Raw genomic sequence first — 20,970 nt, forward strand, 5'->3', positions numbered from 1 at the left:
AATCTGAAAGTATCTGTAGTCAGAAAGCAGAGTTAACATTTCAGGTCCAGCGAAGCTTCTTCTGAACATTTTCTTCACCATATCTGATACATTTCTGATCTTCTGTCTCATGTTGGACCCAAATATTCAGACATGAAAAAGTGAAGCATAATGCTGAAGCATAACAGAATGAGTTGCTATTTGACATGTCCCTGCATTGCTTGACTGGAGAGTACATAATAACATTGAGAGCTAAAAATGAAAAGTTCAATTTCCCAGTGTTGACATCTTTCACCTCAATATTCATCCAAAGATAGAAAAACCGCTGTGTTAAGAGCTGTAGATTCATTGCTTCACAGGATCAATAACATTCACTATCTGAAACTAACACATTATCACAACGACATAAGAATTATCTTTACAATCACTTGAACCTGCACAACCCAATTTAACACAGTTCCTTGACCATCCTTAATCTGACACTTACTGGAGAAAAGGAGCTCAAATCCTTTGCTGGTGTTCTCTGCATTTGTGATGAACTCAAGCCACATGCTGTTTGACGTACTGTTCAAAACGATATTGAGCATCTGTGATCCAGTGAAGGTACCAAGTAACCGAGAGGAGCTGTCCTTCCCATCAAAAATCTAGTAATCCAAGAAAAGCAACATGATTGAAAAATGCAAGAAAGCATTTCACAGGACACAATTTACTTCTAAGGCCAACATCTAAATTGAGCAAATCAGTTTACAGCATCATTGCACAAAATGTATGGAAAAAATCTTCCCCTCACATCACAAAGGTGACAATCAGAGGACAATTGGTTAAACTGGATTGAAGCTTTAGTTGCAATCCAAATAATGCCTACTATGGCCCAGATGATATCTCCTGAATCACATATCTGGCACAATGACCAATGTTGACGATGTTACAATTAGATTTATGACAGAAGCTCTTCCAGGAATTGAATCTGCCAAATGCAGGTAGACAAGATAGTAAAGAAGGCTTTTGGTATGTTTGCTTTTATCATTCAGTGAATTGAATATCGGAGTTGAGAGGTCAGGTTGCGGCTGTTGACGGCTATGATTGGACCACTTTTCGATACTGTGGGATACTCCTTGCTGTAGGAAAGATGTTGTTAAACTTGATAGGGTTCAGAAAAGATTTACAAGGATGTTGCCAGGTTCGAAGGTTTAAATTATAGGGAGGGGCTAGTATTTCTGGAGGGTCAGAAGCTGAGAGTAACCTTATACAGTTTATAAAATCATGGTTGGGGCGTGGGGGGTGGGCTGCATGGATAGAGTGAATAGTCAAGGTCTTTTCCCCAGGATAGGGGAATCCAAAACTAGAGTGCATAGGTTTCAGTTGAGAGGAGAAAGATTTAAAAGGAGCCTAGGGACCAACTTCTTCACACAGAGAGTGCTGTGTACATGGGATGAACTGCCAAAGGAAGTGGTGGAGGCTGGTATAATTACAACATTTAAAAGGCATCTGGATGGGTATATAAACAGGAAGGTTTGAAAGGGATATGGGCCAAGTGCTGGCAAATGGGGCTAGATTAATTTAGGATATCTGATCCACATGGATAAGTTGGACCAAAGGGCCTGTTTCAGTGCTGTACATCTCTATGACTCTATGACTCATTCATACAACACCTCTGCTCTTGCAAAGTAATTGGAAACCAACATTGTGCATAGTTTCAGAGTTATACATGAGATTTTGTTACTGAAGTAATACATCTTAATCCAATTTTGAAAAGTGGTTTGCCTTACGATAGTACCACTGCAGTTTAAAATCATACTCAGCGAAATCTGACTTAGAAAGTTTTGATGTGATCTTGGGACTGGACTATTCCAATGCACTGCTGCCTTTTCTCCCACATTCTAACCTTCAGAAACTTGTGGTCACTCAAAACTTTGCTGCCCATGATTTGGCTCACATCAAGTCCAATTTCCCCATCAGCTCCTTGCCACTGACCTACAGTGGCTTCCATTCACGTAACATCTTGATTTTAAAATTCTCATGCTTGTTTTCAAATCATTCCATTACTTTGTTCCTCCACATCTCTGCAATCTCCTCCTACCCAGCAATCTTTAAAGGTCCCTTTCTTCCTCCAATTCTAGTTTCTTGTGTAGCCCTTACATTAAATCACTCCACCACAGATGGCTATGTATAAAGTCCCAATTCTGGACCTGCACACCTCTACAGCTAGCTCACTACCTCAATTTCCTCCTTTATAACATTCCTTCGAACTTCCCACTTTGATCAAGCATTTTGTCATATGATCTAATGTTATCCTCTGGCCCTTGGTGTGTACACTTTTTTCATAAATACTCTTTATTCTTTAAAAATAAATCTTTATGTACATACATAGTTACTGAAGAAATTTGGATCGATACACTTTTTGCACACAGAGAAGAAAACAAAGATTGAGATTTGACTTTCTTGATAGTTACAATTAATTTAAAGGCATTTCTTAATTATGCTAGGTACTAGCAATTGTTTATATGTATCTGAGTCATTGGGACAGTCCAGTAACTGAACAGACCCTGACTGTACTTTGACAGAAAAACCTTAGATAGAGGCCTTACCCCACTTAACCTTGGTGGCAGCTGCCCCAAATTTAATGTGTCCCTCAGCATGTAGTCCTGGACTTTGCAATGTGTTTGGGTAGCATAGTGGTATTGTCACTAAATTAATAATCCCAAGATCCAGATTAATACTCTGGAGAATCACACCCTGCTAGATGGTGACCATTCAATTAATAAATCTGGAATTATCAAAGTTAGTGTTGATAATGACTAGGAAACTCTTGCCAGTTACCATAAAAACCCATCTTTAGAGAAGGTAAATCAGCCATATCATTGGTCTATGATTCACATGATTCTAGATGCACAAGAGGGTATGATTCTTAATTGCCACCTGAAATTAAATTAGGAACTCATTCAATTTGAGGATAATTAGGGATGGGCAATAAATGCTGGCCTTCCTGGCCGGTTCACATTCATTAAATAATTAGTTAGATACATCTGAAATGTCTTGCATTCTTTATTACATTAGAAGTGCTACCATATATGTTGCTGTGTTCTATTGTCTATTTTGGAATTGTGTTCATCTCTGCAGATCCAACATCTTTTAACTTTTGGCACCAGAATGGATAAAAATAATTACCATATATTTTTAATTTCCATCATCTCTGATTTTAATGCCTAGAACTTTCATGGAGTGAAAGTCATGATTTTAGATAGGAAAATTATAAACAGACTCAATATGAATACATTAATTAGTTAATCACATTGGAAAGCTCAGCTTAATAAAAGCAAAAAGGAAAAAACAAAATTGTTGGAAACAAAATTATCATTTTTAACAAAAGACACTGAGTCATGCAATCAGTTGTGAAGAAACGCATCTCCTATTTTTGCCTTGCACCTGTTTTATTAGTTTTTAGTGTAAGCGACAGAATTATATCACCTGCAATTATCAAGCTTGGAAACAAGGAATCCAGACACTGGAATACACAGATCAGCTTCTAGTTCAGGGAACAGCTTTTGGCAGAGAAGGAAGATGGGGTTGTGACTAGATAATTGAAAGAAAGTTCTCTTTTTATCTGCCTGTCAAGGGACAATACAAATTGAAAAGAGCATGTATCCACAATATTCGTGGCAAGACCACTAACCAACCATGGTTTCAAAACTTTACATTTCAAGGACAACCAATGAAGCTTTGAACCATATGTTCTTTCATCTTACTTTTTGTACAGTATCCTTTTCCCTTTTAAATTTGCATGCATTTGCGTGGGCCTGACATTGCGAGATTATTATTTTTCCCTGGGTTAGCAGGGAAAAAAAAATATTTTGTTTTTGCTCAAGAAAACATTGCAAATGACTCCTTTTTGTTTCTGGTGAACTTGATGTCTACATTTTAACTGGACTGTAGTGTACCCTTGTGCGAGAAGGTATCCCCACTCTCATACCTGGCCATTTCTGCCATTCTCCAGAATAAGACTGCTATCACTGCTCTGCACTGGGCCACTGGCACCACACTCCCCACTGGACCGTTGGTGCCATGCTCCCCACTAGGCTACTGGCATCCCCACTTTGGGCTGGTCACCGGCGTCCCTGCTTCAGAAACTGGGACCAGGTGTCCGAGACTGAAAGAAGGGAGAGAAGACAGGAAAGAGAGAGAAACAAAAGAAAAAAAGAGAAAAAAGAACAGGCAGAGTGGAGGACCTCTGGCTGGAGCATTCTACTCCACTGCCATCTCATGTCATTCACAATCTTTTATCTAGAGTGCAGTTGAGTCCATGATTCAATATCTCAAATGAAAGAAAAGTTTGTTTTGAACTTTGGCAGGCAGAAGAATTAATCTAGATTATAAACTCAGATGAATGGTTCAGGGCATGAAACTACAATCTTCTGACAGGTTGCCAGGAATGAGTGAGCTAGTCGCAACACCTTAACTCTTAGTAATGTGCCTGCTTTATAATCAATGGGAGTAAAATGGAATAGTTACATACCAGTTTTCATCTTTTAGTGATATGTTGTAAGATATTATATGCTGTGGAACATGTCAACCTAGAAGTGGATTGAATCAATCTCAGCCCATTTCAGTTGTTTTTATAATCAGAAGTCAGAGAGATTTGCCAGTCAGGGGTTAATTCAAACCCCTAATATCAGGATAGAGAATAACTTGTTCTAATTTATGATACAACTCAATCCACAATGACAGCACTTTCATTAAATTATGTATTTCCTTGTATATACATTGCTTGTAAATTATTAATCTGTTTATAGGTAGTCAGTATAATGGATTAATTGATTGATTAATTTAAAGATGTCACATGTACGAAGACACAGTGGAAAGTGTTGTTTTGCATGTTCTACAGGTAGCTCGTACCATACAAAGTGCATCAAGGTGGCAGAACAGAGCGCAGAATACAGTGTTACAGCCACAGGAAAGGTGCAGAGAGAGAGAGATCAACATGAACATTTGAAAGGCCAATTCAAAAGTCTAATAACAGTGGGGAAGAAGCTGTTCATGAATCTAATTTTAGGTGTATTCAAACTTTTTTTATCTTCTGCCTAGTGCAAGAGGGTGGAACAGAGTATAACCAGAGTGGGAGGGGCCTTTGATAATATTAGTTGCTTTCCCGAGGCAACAGGAAGTGTAGATGGAGTCAATGGATGGAAGGCTGATTTGTGGATGGACTGGGCTGTGTTCACAACTTGCTGTAGTTTTTTTGCGATCTTGGAAACAGCAGTTTTTATACCACACTGTGATGCATTCACATAAGATGCTTTCCATGATACATCTATAAAAATTGGTAAGAGTCCTTGCGGACATCCAAAATTCCTGAGCCTCCTGAGGAAATAGAGATATTGTTGTGCTCTCCTGACCATTACATCGACATGGGTGGATCAGGACAGATTGTTGGCTATCATCACTTCCGGAACTCCCAGCAGCCAGAAGGTGTTCTGAGCAGTTTCAGTAGAATAGGCCATTGAATAAATCCAAGTACTATTGTGTGTGAAGTCTGATGTAAACATAACATTATAATATTTATTCAGTGTCCTGTTCTACTGAAACTGTTCAAAATACTTCACTACATCACATATGCTGAATTTTTTTTTTGGCATGGATTGTCCTGCAAACTATGTCATATAAAAAGAAATGAAATTATTAGTTAAAATTCTGCAGTGAAAAATAGAAATTGGTACATTTGTCAAAGTTGTTTTAGCCAAATCTATTACCCATGGTGAAGGTTGCCCCATGCTATTCATGTTTTGAGTCTGAGGCTTTAGTTACTATGTATTATGTATATTCCCACACTAAAAATACTGTGAGACATGTACAATGGAGGGTGCAGGAAGTATCTACTCTTCATACTTGGCAACTATTAGAAAGCACACAGTTTTTGATCAAAGGGAAAAACAAATCTTGTGGATTTTCAGACAAACAACTGAACGTTTTCATGCAATTTTTGTTGGTATTGAAAATATTCTTCACACATGTCCCTGGTGGGGGCTTGCTAAATCAAATGCCAGTTGCAGTTTGTTGAAAAAGACGAGATCATTTCAGTTGAGGGTGAGTTCTTCACATAAAATGAATAATGAAATAGCTGTGTGAATGCAACATCATATCTGATGCAAGATTTAGCATGAAACTTTACTTCTCCTGCTACCAGAAATTTTTTAGGTATCATTAATTTTGAAACATTGTTTTAGCTGACTGTATAAACACGTCCTTGATCCAGGTGGACTCAACTGAAATGGCCACTGTCATTGATATGGACCAGAATAACGGTTTTGGAAGCAAGCAAACACAAAGTCCTTCTACATCTAAAGGAGCACCTCAGAACTTCTCCATTTTCATTATTCTTAATATCATACATTCAGTATAAAGATGAAAATTTGCATGCTTTTACCTCAAGCAACATACTGCCCTAGACTACTGCATTGGGTGGTTTTATGGTTGGCTGTGTGGACCCCCCCACCTTTGAGACAGAAACTCTCACACAAATCTCAGACAAATCACATTCCCGGACAGTTGGCTCTAGAAGCGTTGATAAAAGACTTGATTGGCTGTAAAGTGCTTTGGGACATCCTCAGATTCTGAAAGATGTTTTATCAATTCAAATTCCTTCTTTTAAGGTTGGGTTGCACTGCATTGCTATAACACAGGAGGAAGAATTCTCCTTTGCATCCAGCCTGCCCGATTCACCTGAAGTTAACACTTCCCATTAGCAATGGTTGCAAAAGACTGAAGAAGTTCAATTTTTCACCAATGCAATAACTTCACTACATAATTGACATATTCGAGTACTTCATAGACCTTAGCTGAATTCAATAGACTTACAACTTCATTGTTTTGTGTTATATTCTTTGTGATGACACAAATTATCCTCAATATTTCACCAGCATGAAAAATTCAGGCTGTTCCTTTTGCACATGAAAGTGATGATTGTAACATGGTAGCTATTAAGACATAATAGCTGCCCTAGTTTCTACCAAGATATCTTCAGACATCACGAGCAAGTATCTTTTGTGTATTGTTCCTGTTAACTCCCAAGTCTCTTGTAGCTCTTCCACAGCTGAGTGCAATGATGTGAATGTCTCTGTAGCTTGTTGCCCAGCTGCTTCTGCGTGACCGATTGCCTAGATCCATTGCCTAATTCCCACTTCTTTGAGATTTTTGTGCATTCAGCTTCTCTAGTTTCAGCTCCCTGGTATTTCTCTTCAACTTGTAGTCTGATAGGATTTTGTTATCTTAACACTTCTGGCTTTTTATGCTGTCGGAGATCATTGGTATAAAGCAATCAAATCATCCTTAAATAGAGATTCCTTTAAGCTGACTTCACTTGACTGTATCTTTTACAAAAGGGTCCATTCTCTACCTAATTACATCAAATTGCAAAGCAGCAATCACTTAATTAGCAGTTTTTGAAAGCATCAGTTTTCACTGTACACAAGCAAGACATTGAAATGTCACACTGTGCAGAGAGCAAAGTTTCAAAAGATTTTTGTGCTCCTTAACCTGTCACATTGCACAGTGCTGTTCTTACCTTCAGAATATCTCCTTCCTGGAGTCTGAACGTTCTTGATTTCAAATGTATTCCTTTGCCTGGCTGTGTTTGAATGGAATAGATGCATTCATGGTTGTTGCTGTAATCAGCTGGGTAATTGGGTGAAAGAAGAATGCCTTCATTTCCAGTTACAGATGCCCCGCATTCAGCTAAAATAGAGAACCAAAGGAAACATTTGGTACTTAAGTTCGAAGCAATCTAAGATTCTAGTTTTTAGAAAAAATTTCTTTACAGAAATAGAAATGTGAGAAATAAACAAGTTCTGTATATCATGGGGTATATGACAATATCTGAATCTTCAAAAACTTCTTTCAAAACCAAGGGTCAACTTTTACACCAAGCTTAACCTGTGAACCCTACATGTTGGTGCCAGTGGACCCATTCCTGTGCATCAGTCACCATGCGTGGTCTGCTCTATGTGGGTATGTCTTAAACTCCCACATATCTTTCTGGCAAAATGACCTGCATTGTCTGCTCGATACCATGTGTTGATTGGAGGCAAGTATAACTCTAAACGTATACTTCTGATCTGAAAAACTGAAGACAACTGTTGATGCAAATACAGATCTAAGCATGCAATCATTAGCTGAACAATGGGGCTGAGATCTGAACAGATAGGCCAAGTACAGACTTAAACATGTAATCTGGCACCATGTACATGGGGTTAATTTATATCCTGAAATTGACAATGTCTGGTTGATCACTATTTGTAACAAATGGACTTTCCAAATCTTAAATGACTATGCTGCATTTTTGTAATTGAATTCATGAGATACCTTAGCATGATTCTCTATCTGTTGAAGTGCAGCATGGATCAAATGTGGCTGGATGAAAATCTTCATAACTTAGCATCAATCAAAATGAACTAAATGTAGATTGGGCTTTATGAGTCGGGCTTTCTTTCTTGCAAGAAAATGGCATAAACCACATGCAACAAACTCAGCTGCATCTACCAGGACTCACAAAGTACCTTTCAAATAACAATACAGATGCGATAATTATCCCATAGTTACAGGGATTAGTTGCTGGTTGCTCATCCACATGAACTCAAACCTGTAGGGAAATGTGTTCTCTGAAAGTGAATTAATTAAAGGGCATCATAATAGAAATCTGTGAAAATAGACACAACTTAGTCATGCAGCAAACTAAAGTATAGTACAAGTTTGACCCAATATCTTTCTGGCTGTTCGAGATCTGTTAACTGGAAACCTTGCATTGCTTCACTTTGAAAGTCATGATTGAATGTCAGGCATAAAACAGAACACCAGATAGAAGCATTACAATGAAACAAGTGTAATGATCAACTTTATTATTAAGCGTGGAGTGTCTATAATTATGGAGTAGTCTAGAAGCTGCTTGATTTTATTTAGAGTTTAGCTTTCAACTGTGAGGTGAGTCTATGATGACTGGGAATTTTTGTTGTGTGAACATTATTCTGATTTCGAGAGCCAATTTCTTGCTTGACAATGCTTTAAAAAGATTGGCTTACTTTTCATCAATCCGTTAGTGAGGAAAGAGATAACTTGGCATATTGGGAACAATGTCTGCACCAAATGGAAGGGTATGAGATTCACTCCAATAACATCAAGTTGATCAGCAATGTCCCTTCAGTATTGGATGCATATTCTATTCCTTGGTATCATTGTTTGCAGAATAGTTTTTTTGACAGAGGTGCAAAATTCAGAGAAATACTTAACATGTGTCAAAAACAATTACGTAATGTCCAACAGTATGCAAGTTGGTTACATTTCTCTTGTGATTTGTCGTGGGCTCTAGCATTCTGTCAGTGTTAAGTTTCTGGATTGATTGCCCATATATATGTGTTCTGGCTAAACAGAGTAACTGCAAGTTTATACTGGCTGTTATACAGATGGAAGAGCAGGTGGATGGTATCGGGAACTGGCTGTCTCAATGATGGAAGAGATGATAATTGAGAATGGGGAAAGACAATTGTGAATGATGGAGGGAAAGCCACTTGACAAGATGACAGACTGACAGAATATATTTGACAACAGATCAGTTTGCTATGGAAAGAAAGGAAGAAGTCTGACTATGGAGCATTTTGTCTTTGTGATGAAGGAGGTGAAATGTGATAATGGAGAAGTGGTTTTGGAAGTGGAGGAGGTCTAGTTCCACATAATAAGTGCCTTCAGCTAGATATAGATTACATTTAACATTGAGATACGTTGCACGAGTGATAATGGAGATAGCAGAACTGACATCAACATGGACAGCAGAGTCAAAAATTGCTAAGTAAACTCACAAATTTCTTGCAGCCATTTAACTGAGACATGCTTCCTACATTAGATCATCACATTTATCATGGATTGTTAGGATCCCAGCTGATGTTATTGTGGGACACCTCAGATTCCAGACTGATATCTGGCTTGATAGATCATACTTTGTTTATTTTAATTTGATGTAGTGGTCTTTCACTGAAATACTGAAATTCTGCAGAATTGATTTTAACAATAAAACAGAAGTTGAGAACACAAAAGAAGATAATTAAGAGAACAAACTATGCTATTCGCATATAACAATGAGAGATTTTTGAACACACAGTGAAAATACAATCCCATCTATCCCAATACCACCACTTTAGAGTACTCAAATATTACTTTAGAGTTCTCAAGTATGAGAGAGAGTTTGCTTCTTTATCACATCATTAGGTTTAACTTAACTGTTTCCTTCCATTCCCAGTTTTGAGAATTTAGTAGTCTCTTCCTTGATTAGTCATGCAACTGAATGTAAACTTTCTCAACCTTGAATAATCCTTTCAGGGCTGTAATCAGACACTTGCAAGTCTGTAGTTTTCAAATTAAATTCATTACAATGCAGTAACCATTTTCTTTGCAGTTCTAAACCAATACTTTCTTCAAGAGAAACTGTTTCCTAAACCTAACATGCATCGGAATTTCTGCAAACAGAAAAACAGAAGCTTCCCAAGTCATGGTTTTTTTCCTTAAAGCAAACAAAACAGTGTTGAGCCCTCTAAGGGGAAAACAAGCCAATATTCTTCCAAATTTATTCTGCTCACTCATAAAACTCCCCTAATGCAAAAAAAAACCCTTCCTATTATCACCCCAGTGCTTCTTTTTCTCATACCATTTAAGAAAAATAAAACATGGCTCCAGAAACACTGACAAGTTAAACATACACATACACAGAAACAAGTACCTACATGCCATTAATTCTATACATTTATATCATACACCTTGCATCACAAGATGTATTGTTAAGAATTGCATAATATTTTCCCAAGATAGTTTCTTTGCATTATTAAAATATTTAGTAATATATTTCCACTGATGTTCCCCTTTTAACTATCCTATTACCCATTAAACACCAGAGGTTAAATTTATTTAGTCAGAGTCCAGGCATTTGGTTTTGTGGTTAGAGTTTTATTTCAAGTCTCATAATTCAAAACCACCGATTACGCGTTCTCCGCATACAGGCAGATGCTTATCGAGGTCTGACTGAAGGAGTTCAGGTGTGTTGTAGATATGGACTGGTAAAATGTGTGGCATAGTAGTTAAACATAGACGAACGTGAGAGAATGGGGAAGGACTGTCAGCCATACCAATTATGTGCAATGAGCAGTGTAGGTTCGGAGTATGATGTTGACAGGCTGTGGCAAGGACAGATTGCCAACCCTGGTCCAAGTGTACATCAGCCTTTCAAAGATGGGGGCTGTGCAAAGGCTGTCTATCTTTAGGCTGATATCTATGAAGTGGATAGGGCAAGAAAATTCAAGAGGGCCTTGTGGCAAAACACCCAATCCAACTTAGACAGAAACAAAACAACATAAGGTTCAGCTCAGACACTCAGTGAAGTTCTCACACAATTAGCCTCATTGACAGATGACCATCATCTGTTGCCTCATTCCAGTTGGCCTGAGGCGTCCTTGCCAGATGCTAATAAAGAGTAACATTGCCTCCTCATACAATTCACTGAAATCCTAACTGATTGATAGATCAGAACCCACTAGTTTTGGAAATCTTGAGGAAGTTGACTGATTTAGTTTAAGTTAACCCTGAATTTATATGTGCTGATTATCAAGGTTAGGATCTTACAGGCTAAATGGGAGGAAGGAAGAAAATCATTCATTTTTGGAAATGGAATTGTTTGAGTTTAACTGATGACTTTATTCACTGTTTATATATTGTCACAAGAAAAGCAATGCAGCATCTGCTGCACCCATTTCAGCATCACTGCTAATTAAATCTCCAAATCGGCCTCTTTCTCAGTGAACACTACAAGTGATCCCCATTTCCAATAAAGCATTGAATTCAACAATGATAGCCTCAGAACAGAAATTATTGGTGAAATTCTGAAACAACAGCTAGAAGGTCTCTTCCTGCACTGCTACTGTGGGCATATTTCAACAAGTGTGAGTGGATGGAATTGTGAGTAAATCAGGAGTTAAATGGGCAAAAATTCTGAGTGCTACCTCCAACTCATCAACTTTTAGATTTTACAAGGAGAGAATAGGGTGGGGGGACATTCAGCCTGTTGTTAGTGAGCAGGATGGTGACTTGAATATATCAATGAAGTTGGAAGCCACAGTTTAACTTGTTGTGCCAGTTTAAATCTACCCATGGTAAACCTGGCAGCCACAGGAAGGCAAGGTCAGTGTTGAGGAGGAGGGGGGAGGGGACCGCCAGTGAGCTAAGAGAAGCAGGAAGGCTCTTAACTCACTCAAATTGTGCCCCCTTCATCAGAGCTCTCACCACTACAACCATGGCCATCGGCAGGATGGAGCTGTCAGGGGATTAAAGATCAGATTCACTTCAGGATTAGATCCAGGACTCACCATTCACCAACTTCACTCTCCCACCTTTCCACCATGTCTGGGAAGTGTACATCACCTCCCACTGCTTCAGCCATTGAATCTAGCTTGCTCTGTACCCTCATCTGCTTTGGTCCTGCCAAATTGTCAATGAGGCTGGACTCTGCGCTGCTAAGTATGCTCTTTGAAATGCTATGCGAAAGGTAGCCCCCATTTTTCAGAGGTACAGGAGGTGAAAAGGTTGTGCAGCTTGTATTCACATGTATCTATGCATTCTGCAAAATCAAAAACAATAGCTGGAAAAATTGGACTCTGTCTGAAAACAGGCATGGGATTTGCAATGCATAATTAACAAGCTCTCATCACTGCCACTACGAGCATTGCACAGATCTCAGGCTGCTGGCTGATATGTATGACATATGTGTATGTCCAGGAGCAAACATATTAATGTGACTGTGTACCTCAGCACAGGCAATTCGGATGAAGCCCCATTTAAAGTTCGGCCTGCATTTTTTAAAGTAGCGGTACGTTCTGACTGGAGCACATGTTGCAACTGCTTGTAAAGTATTGTGAGAACAAGGGAAGCACTGAATTATGGCACACTGGAAGACAGAACACACTACCAATGCTCTGTGAACTGATATAGGTATCTTGTTGGAGGTGGTGGATAGGAAGAGAGACAGGTCCATCTGTTTATAGGGAGCCAAAGAAATTGCCAAAGAGAATGGCAGCAACTTGCTATTGTGTATGATGCCAGGAACCGAGCTCTGAAGACCTGAATTATGTAGAAAAAAGCTTAAAACCTGACATGTTTGGTCAAGTGAATTCATCTTCAAATGTCACATTCCATCACTTGCACATCAATCCTCATTGAGTGCTTTATGCATTACTTCCCATAACTCTCTTACCAAAATCTCTACTGAGTACAATTCATACACAATATTTAAATCTTCACCTCATGTTCACACCCTCAGTACTGTAAAGTCTTATTTCTAACTCTTCAGGTACACTGCTCCCTCCTTAATCAGGGTCAGAAGTCAAGCGTCACCAGGTGAGATGGTTCAACAAGTTTATTTGAAATCATAAGTTTTCGGAGTAACTGACTTCATTTGATGAAGGAGCAGTGCTCTGAAAGCTTGTGATTTTGACTAAACCTGTTGGACCATGACCTGGTGTTGTGTGATTTCTGACCTTGTACACCCCCCCACCCTGTCCAACACTGGCACCTCCACATCAAGGCCTCCATAATCATTGCAGCCACATCATGCCATTGACACAGGTTTTCCTTCTTACGAGATGGCACATAACTGGAGGCAGCAGGAGCTAGCGGGAGTGAGATGGACATAACTGCCAACTTAACCTTCATAGAAGAGAGTCATTGCAGTGACCATTGCTAAAGTTTTAGCCAACAGCAGGGCTAGTATCATGAGATTAATTTTTTCTTTCACATCCTACTGTCCCATAATCTCATAATCTATTCACATTTACAACCTGAAAATGATATAAACCTGCACCTCTTGTATCATATTCATATATTGTCACTCTGATGTCCTTATCATTTCAGATACCAATCTGACCAGGCTGTGGCATTAGCACAAAACCTGAAAAAGCAGGTGACATTATGACTAACTCTCCCATTCAAACTATTTCATCAGAACCTGACATCAAGCATACTTTAAAGGATACTTTCCAAGCAGGATCTGCATGTAATGCAACCTGCAAATGGTGAAATACAGGGCATGAATGGCTTCCAGCCAAAACATGTGGAGGAAGGTGGCACAGGTGACAACTTATCAGAGGTTAACTACATACTGGTTCTGCAAAGGACTTGAGTGAGGATTTGTTGGAATGATCTAGAGTAAAAGATGTATAGCTTTGCATGTTGAAATAATTGATGCATTGACAGGATTGCCAGAAACTACAGAAAGATTCAGCAGCAACTTAACACAATATGTTGTATGGAGTTAGGAGCCCAGTTCTCCTCGTGTGGAAGTTGTGACTAATACAAAAATATTCGAGGGTCCTCCGGGTACTCCACTTTGGTTTCCTCCCACAATCCAAAGATGTGCAGGTCAGGTGAATTGGCTGTGCTAAATTGCCCATAAAATTATGTGGAGAAAGTGAGGTCTGCAGATGCTGGAGATCAAAGTTGAAACTTTATTGCTGGAACAGCACAGCAGGTCAGGCAGCATCCAGGGAACAGGAGATTCGACGTTTCGGGCACAGGCCCTTCTTCAGGATTCCTGAAGAAGGGCCTGTGCCCGAAACGTCGAATCTCCTGTTCCCTGGATGCTGCCTGACCTGCTGTGCTGTTCCAGCAATAAAGTTTCAACATAAAATTATGTGGATTAGTCAGGCGTAAATATAGGGTAGGGGAATGGATGTGGGTGGGTTCCTCTTCGGAGGGTCGGTGTGGACTTGTTGCACCAAATGGACTGTTTCCACACTTTAGGAAATCTAATCTAATCTAAAGTAGGATAAGTAGCCTAAGAATTAGAGTCCGAATTTTAAGAGTGGAGATACAAACGGTCTATTTCTCTGTCTCATTGTTAACAGTTATATGTCATGGCATGTCTATTTGAACACACTATGATTCTGGGGTGGTTTGCATTGAATGTATTGTTTGAAGTTAGAATGAGTACAAGAATTGCAAGCATGCCCTATATTATGAAAATGTGAAATGCGACCTACTGGATTGTGATGTGAGATAGCACATGAAACCTGATTCTGCATTGTTTTAACTGTGGGTGCCTGAACTTGAATGGTTCAACAATGTATTTTCTTTCCTAACTCTTGTCACATCTGGAAGCTAATGATAATCTAGGTCTCTTATTTTAAAAAGAGCAAGAAAAATAACCTAATAAAGATCATTAAAATGGTGAAAGATATCCTAAATGTTTCCCCTTTTGGCTAAAGCAGAACTAAAGGTCACCAGTATCAAACAGTCCCCAAGAAATCCAGTAAAAAAATTCAAAAGAATTAACTTCTTTGACCAAACAGAGGTGAGAATGTTGAACTTGCTCCCACAGAGATGCTGATGCACTCAAGGAGAAACAAAATAACTTTTTGAGGGAGAGATGGTTACAACGGCAGATTTGGATAGTGATACAGCATGGAAACAGACTCTTCCAATTTAGCTGCACTGATCAGACCTAGTCTGGCCTAATCCCATTTGTCACCATTTGGCCCATATCCCTCCAAACCCTTCCTATTCATATATGTATCCAAATGCCTTTTAAATGTTGTAATTGTACCCACCTCCAACACATCCTTTGCCAGCTCATTATATACGTGCATCACCATGAAAAGGTTACCCCTCAGGTCCCTTTTGAATCTTTCCCCATCACCTTAAATCTATGTCCTCTAGTTTTGGACTCCATAAGACCATAAGACAAAGGAGCAGAAATTAGGCCATTCAACCCATCAAGTCTGCTTCACCATTCAATAATGGCTGATAGGTTTCTCAACCCCATTCTCCCACTTTCTCCCCATAACCTGTGATCTCTTTGACAATCAAGAACTTATTTATCTCGGTCTCAAATATACTCAATGACCTGGCCTCCACAGCCTTCTGTGGCAGTGAATTCCATCTAGTTACCACTGAGCTTCTTTATGTCCATTCTAAAAGAAAGAAGCTTCCTACCAGAGGAAAAAGGCCTTGGTTTTTAATCCATGTTTTTATAAAGCTCTATAAGGTCACCGTCGCTAGAGGGAAACAAGCTCCAGTCTATTCAGCCTCTCCCTATAGCTCAAATTCTCCAGTCCTGGTAACATCCTTGAAAGTCTTTTCTGCACCCTCACAAGTTTAATGACACCCTTCTGATAGAAGGGCAACCAGAATGGTATGCAGTATTCCAAAAATAGCCTCACCAATGTCCTGTATAGACACAGCATGACATCCTAACCCCTATACTATGATGAAAACATGGGAGGAGATTCAATTGAAGCATAAACAGAAGCATGGATAGGTTGGACCGAATGGCATGTCCTGCGACATATATCCAATGTGATAGAACATTACAGTGCAGTACAGGCCCTTCGGCCCTCAATCCTGTGTGAAAGCTTTCATTCTGAGATGCTTCAAATTCTGTTGATCAAATTATTAATCAATATGTGATATTGGGGAACATATAGAGCTGGACCATAATTTCATGGAATGGTTGCACATGTTTTAGTGGCTGAATGGCCTACTCCTGTTATTTACCTCTAATACCTGAGAAAGATCACAAGGACAAAACAGATGAAAAGATTCTAACCCTAGGCAAAAGAAATGAAGTCCTTCCCCCAAAACGTGTTTTTTTAATGCTGAAGCAAGTGAATGAAACTGCTTTTTCTTCCAGCCTAAGCTAGATCCAGCTGCCTTTGAAGACTTGCACCTATTTAAAAATAAAACTAACTACACATGTCTTTGTCTCTACTGTTTATCTCCTTCTATTGACAACCTGACTGTAAAACAGATACCGGACAAAGCATATTAAGTACCTGGGGGCTAGGAAGCTGCCAAGACGATAGATGGGTGTCTTCAAGCATGGCTGAGATGAGCTAATGAGCTGCATATTATTTATACTCCAGGGAAAATGATCATTTTAACTACTTTTTATCTGAGTGTCTTACTTTAAATAAATCTTTTGCAAATATATTTTGCTTCAAAACAGAATCCTCAAATGCAACTCTTCCCAACTCCTTTGTTATATCAAAATAATCCTTTATTGGAACACAATCCAATAAACTGCTGTGTTCTCTTTCAAGAGGAATCAGCATTTTGCTTACAATGTTCAGGCAACAGTACCACCGCATTCAACTACTTCGGGAGAGTTTGAGTGAAAATTGGGGAGTAGCAGAAAGATTTTTGGATTTACAGTGAGGATTGTAATTTTGTGTTGACCATCCCACACTGTTTAAAAAAAAGACACAAGGTGAAATGATGAACTTGCATAAGTTGGTACTTACAGTCAGGACTGCAATTATGTTGTCAGTATCCTTTCATCTGCACAGAATGCTGGACATACAGCCAATCCTATTTGTTAGCTATACACTGGCTTCATTTTTGCTAATGGTAAAGAGATCAGTCTGAGTGATGGAGTGTGTGGAATCTAAAGTAGTCAGCAGGTGTCCTTCTTTCAGTATTGGCATTGTTATCAAGCATCTATAAATGTTTGTTGTCAAGGTGATGCATACTGGCCCTTTACTGATGTTGCCAAGGATTGCACTTGAAAACAAAATGGTAGCCAATATGTGCTCTTTTTATTTTAGTGCAAAACAATTATTGAATACAGAGTTAATGGAACTATGCTGCACCTGATCAAGCATGGTTCTTACATACATAAAAGCAAAGATGGGGAAAACATTTCATTCTCATGTTGAGGATCATCACTCAACAGGTCTATGGAGCAGCATATAAATGGGTCTCCCGTTTAATGGTTTGACGATGCTGCTCCTTTACCAAGGTTAAGTTGTCCTTGTTTTTTTTTGTCAGAGATATTGCAAAAGACGCAGACTCAGAAAAGTCTACGTTGAAGGGTTTTAGGGTCAGTTTGATTATAGCTAACAGATACTGTCTCAGGTAACAGGCTTTCAAGGTTTGAAACATAACACTTGTACAATGAAAGGGGAGTGGCCAGTTCTCTCAGGTCAGCTTTTCTCTAGTTTGGTTTGGTTTTTAGCAATAGTATTGAAAAAGCTGTTGGATCCAAAGAAGCAGGTCCAGCCTGATCCTCCTCTCTCTCCTCTTTTCTCGTGTAAGACCCCGTGTTTGTTTTTACTTTTGTGCTAAGGGATGTTTATGGGGATTGTTGCAAGTATTTGGAATGGCGTCATTAAGTTGGTATAGTCTGATGGGTTTTTAGAGAGGTCAAGTTATTCTGTATCCTGTTCTCTTTTGTTCGTGTTTCATTCAGTGATCTTATAAATAAATTCTGTTTTGTTTCGAACTAAGTGGTTTGACCAGCTGCATCCCTCACGGAATATCCACATACACCTGCTTAAAACAACGAGCAAAGTTAGGGTTCGGGCTACTTCCTCGAAATGTTTTGAGAGGGTCTGGCCTGGTCCATGAAAATTGAGATTCAGAGGGTCATGAATCTTTGAAATTCTTTTCAACAGAGAGTGGTAGATGTGGGGACATTGAATATTGAATACCAAGCCAGAGGGAGAAAGATCCTTGTTGAACAAAGGAGTCAATGATTATCATGATGGTCTGGAATGTGGAATTGAAGCCACAATCAGATCAGTCATGATTTTAATTTAAAAGAGAAGCAGACAAGAGGGTCCAAATTGCCAAAACCTGCTCCTAATTCTTACGTGTGTATGTAGGTAAAAGTAATATGCCACCTTACAACCTTAAAAGTAAATTCTATTTACAATACACTTATACCCCTTTCTTTCAAGTTTGTATTTCATTGAATGCCATCCTCATATGGTCATTGAATTATACAGCATGGCAACAAACCCTTTGGTCTAACTTGTCCATGCTGATCAGATATTCTAGACTGATCTAATCCCATATGCCAGCATTTGGCCCACATCCTTGTAAACTCTTCCTACTCATGAACCCATCCAGAAGCCTTTTAAATGTCATAGTTTTTCCCGTTCCAGCACTTCCTTTGACAGTTCATTCCATACAAGTACCACCTTTTCTATGTGAAAAAGTTATCCCTCAGGTCCCTTTTAAATCTTGCCCATTTCACCTTAAACTTCTGCCTTGTAGTTTTAGACTGAAGTACTCTGAGATAAAAGACCTTAGCTATTTGCCTGATCCATGCTCCTTTTGGTTTTATGAAACCCTATAATGTCTCTTCTCAGCCTCTGACACTCCAGGGAAAAAAGCCACAGCTTATTCACCCTCTCCCCATAGATCAAACCCAGATGGAGGTGGGATCAAACTTTCCAATCCCAGCAACACCCTTGCAAATCTTTTCTGAACTTTCTCAAGTTCAACATCTTTCCTATAGCAGGGAGATCAGAAATATATGCAGTTTTCTAAAGGTGGCCTCACTAATACTCAATGCACTCAGTGAAGGCAAGCATGCCAAACACCTTCTTCACCATCCTGTCTACCTGTGACTCTACTTTCAAGGAACTATGCATCTGCAACTCTAAGTGTCTTTTTTTTTTAGCAACACTTCCCAACATCCTACCATTAAATGTATAAGTCCTGCCTGGATTTATCTTATGAAAATGCAATACCTCACATTAATCTAAATTAAGCTCTATCTTCCACTCTTTGGCCCACTGTCCCAAAATTCCATTGCACTCTGAGTAAATGTCTTCACTGTCCACTATGCCACCAACTTTGGTGTCATCTGCAAACTTACTAATTATACCTCCTATATTAATGTCCAAATCATTTGTATAAATGATGAAAAGCAATGGACCCAGCATCAATCCTTGTGGCACATCATTGGCCACAGGCCTCCAGTCCAAAAACAAACAATCCTCTACCACCACCCACATCTCCTATCTTGAAGCCAATTTTGTATGCAATTGGCTAGCTTTCTCTGGATTCCATTTGATCTAACCAGTCTACCATGAGGAACCTTGTCGAGCGCCTTGCTGAAGTCCATATTGACAGTATCTACCGCTCTGACTTCATCAACCTTCTTTGTCACTTCTTCAAAAAACTCAATCAAGTTAGTGAGACATGTTTTCCCACCCTCAAAGCCATGTTGACTATTCCTAATCTGTCCTTGTCTTTCCAAAAACATAGAAATCCTGTCCTTCAGAATCCCATCCAACAAATTATTCATCAATGATGTCAGGTTCACTGGTCTGTAGTTCCCTTTTCCTTACCACCTTTCTTAAATAATGGCACCAAATTAGCCACCCTCCAGTCTTTCAACACTTGACCTGTGGCTATCAATGATACAAATATATCCTGCTGAGGTTCAGTTTCAACCAGCAGAGATCATTATTGGGAACAGAAGAAACCATCACGTTTTCCCCATTTTGAAACCTCTTCACAACAACCTGCAAAAGGAAATTTTGAAACACTTTTGTTTAGCAGACAGTCTCTTCAGAAAAAGGAACCAGGAACCAAGGCAAAAAAAATCTAAAAATTGAACACAAAATACTCAGCATATCAGGGAGTGGCCATGAAAAGAGAGAGAAGCAAGAAGTAATATTTCAGCTTGATGAGCTTCCATTAGAAGGTTTTCCATTGAAATGCTCCAATACTGTAAATACATAAAAGGCTATTTGTTCAGTTAATTTGTACCAAACATACAGTTAAGCATATAACAATAAACTGTGCTGCAGTGTGTGCTCTACTGTATAACTGATGGCTTCTTTCAGTTGCAAAATGTTCCAGTTAATTATAGACTGTGTTCCGCTAGTCCCAATAAATAATTAAGGGCTTGAGTATAATTAATAAATGGCGGTCAATTAACAATTTCTTGTGCTTAATTCTATTAGCTCTTACTGAAGCATTTCTGATGCAACTGAAACATTCAGTCATCATCCCAGAACAGTACATCTTACAATCTAAGATAAATGTAGTAAAGAAAATCAGGTTTATACCCAAGGCTAAGAATACAAGACATGTTCTTCAAAGGCAGATGAATAGAGCTATAATGATTAAAAGTGAGGTGTTCTATGACTTGGTTGCTTCCATACAATGAGATGATAC

General features: G+C 39.0%; 1 protein-coding gene across 1 annotated transcript in view; it reads right to left on the bottom strand.

Annotated features, from left to right (window-relative positions):
* The window catches only part of LOC122563724 (CUB and sushi domain-containing protein 2), a 616,258-nt gene that overhangs the window by 359,270 nt on the left and 236,018 nt on the right, over window positions 1–20,970 (bottom strand). Inside the window, exons 17-18 of the mRNA XM_087976898.1 lie at window positions 7,538–7,707; window positions 467–623 (exon numbers count right to left, since the gene is read on the bottom strand). Of these exons, the coding sequence (XP_087833024.1) occupies window positions 467–623; window positions 7,538–7,707 (327 nt within the window). The remainder of the gene's footprint in view (window positions 1–466; window positions 624–7,537; window positions 7,708–20,970) is intronic.

The sequence above is a fragment of the Chiloscyllium plagiosum genome, unplaced genomic scaffold (genome assembly GCF_037043375.1).
Source record: "Chiloscyllium plagiosum isolate Xiang-an unplaced genomic scaffold, Cpla_swu_hap1 HiC_scaffold_30, whole genome shotgun sequence".
NCBI classification, from domain to species: Eukaryota; Metazoa; Chordata; class Chondrichthyes; order Orectolobiformes; family Hemiscylliidae; genus Chiloscyllium; species Chiloscyllium plagiosum.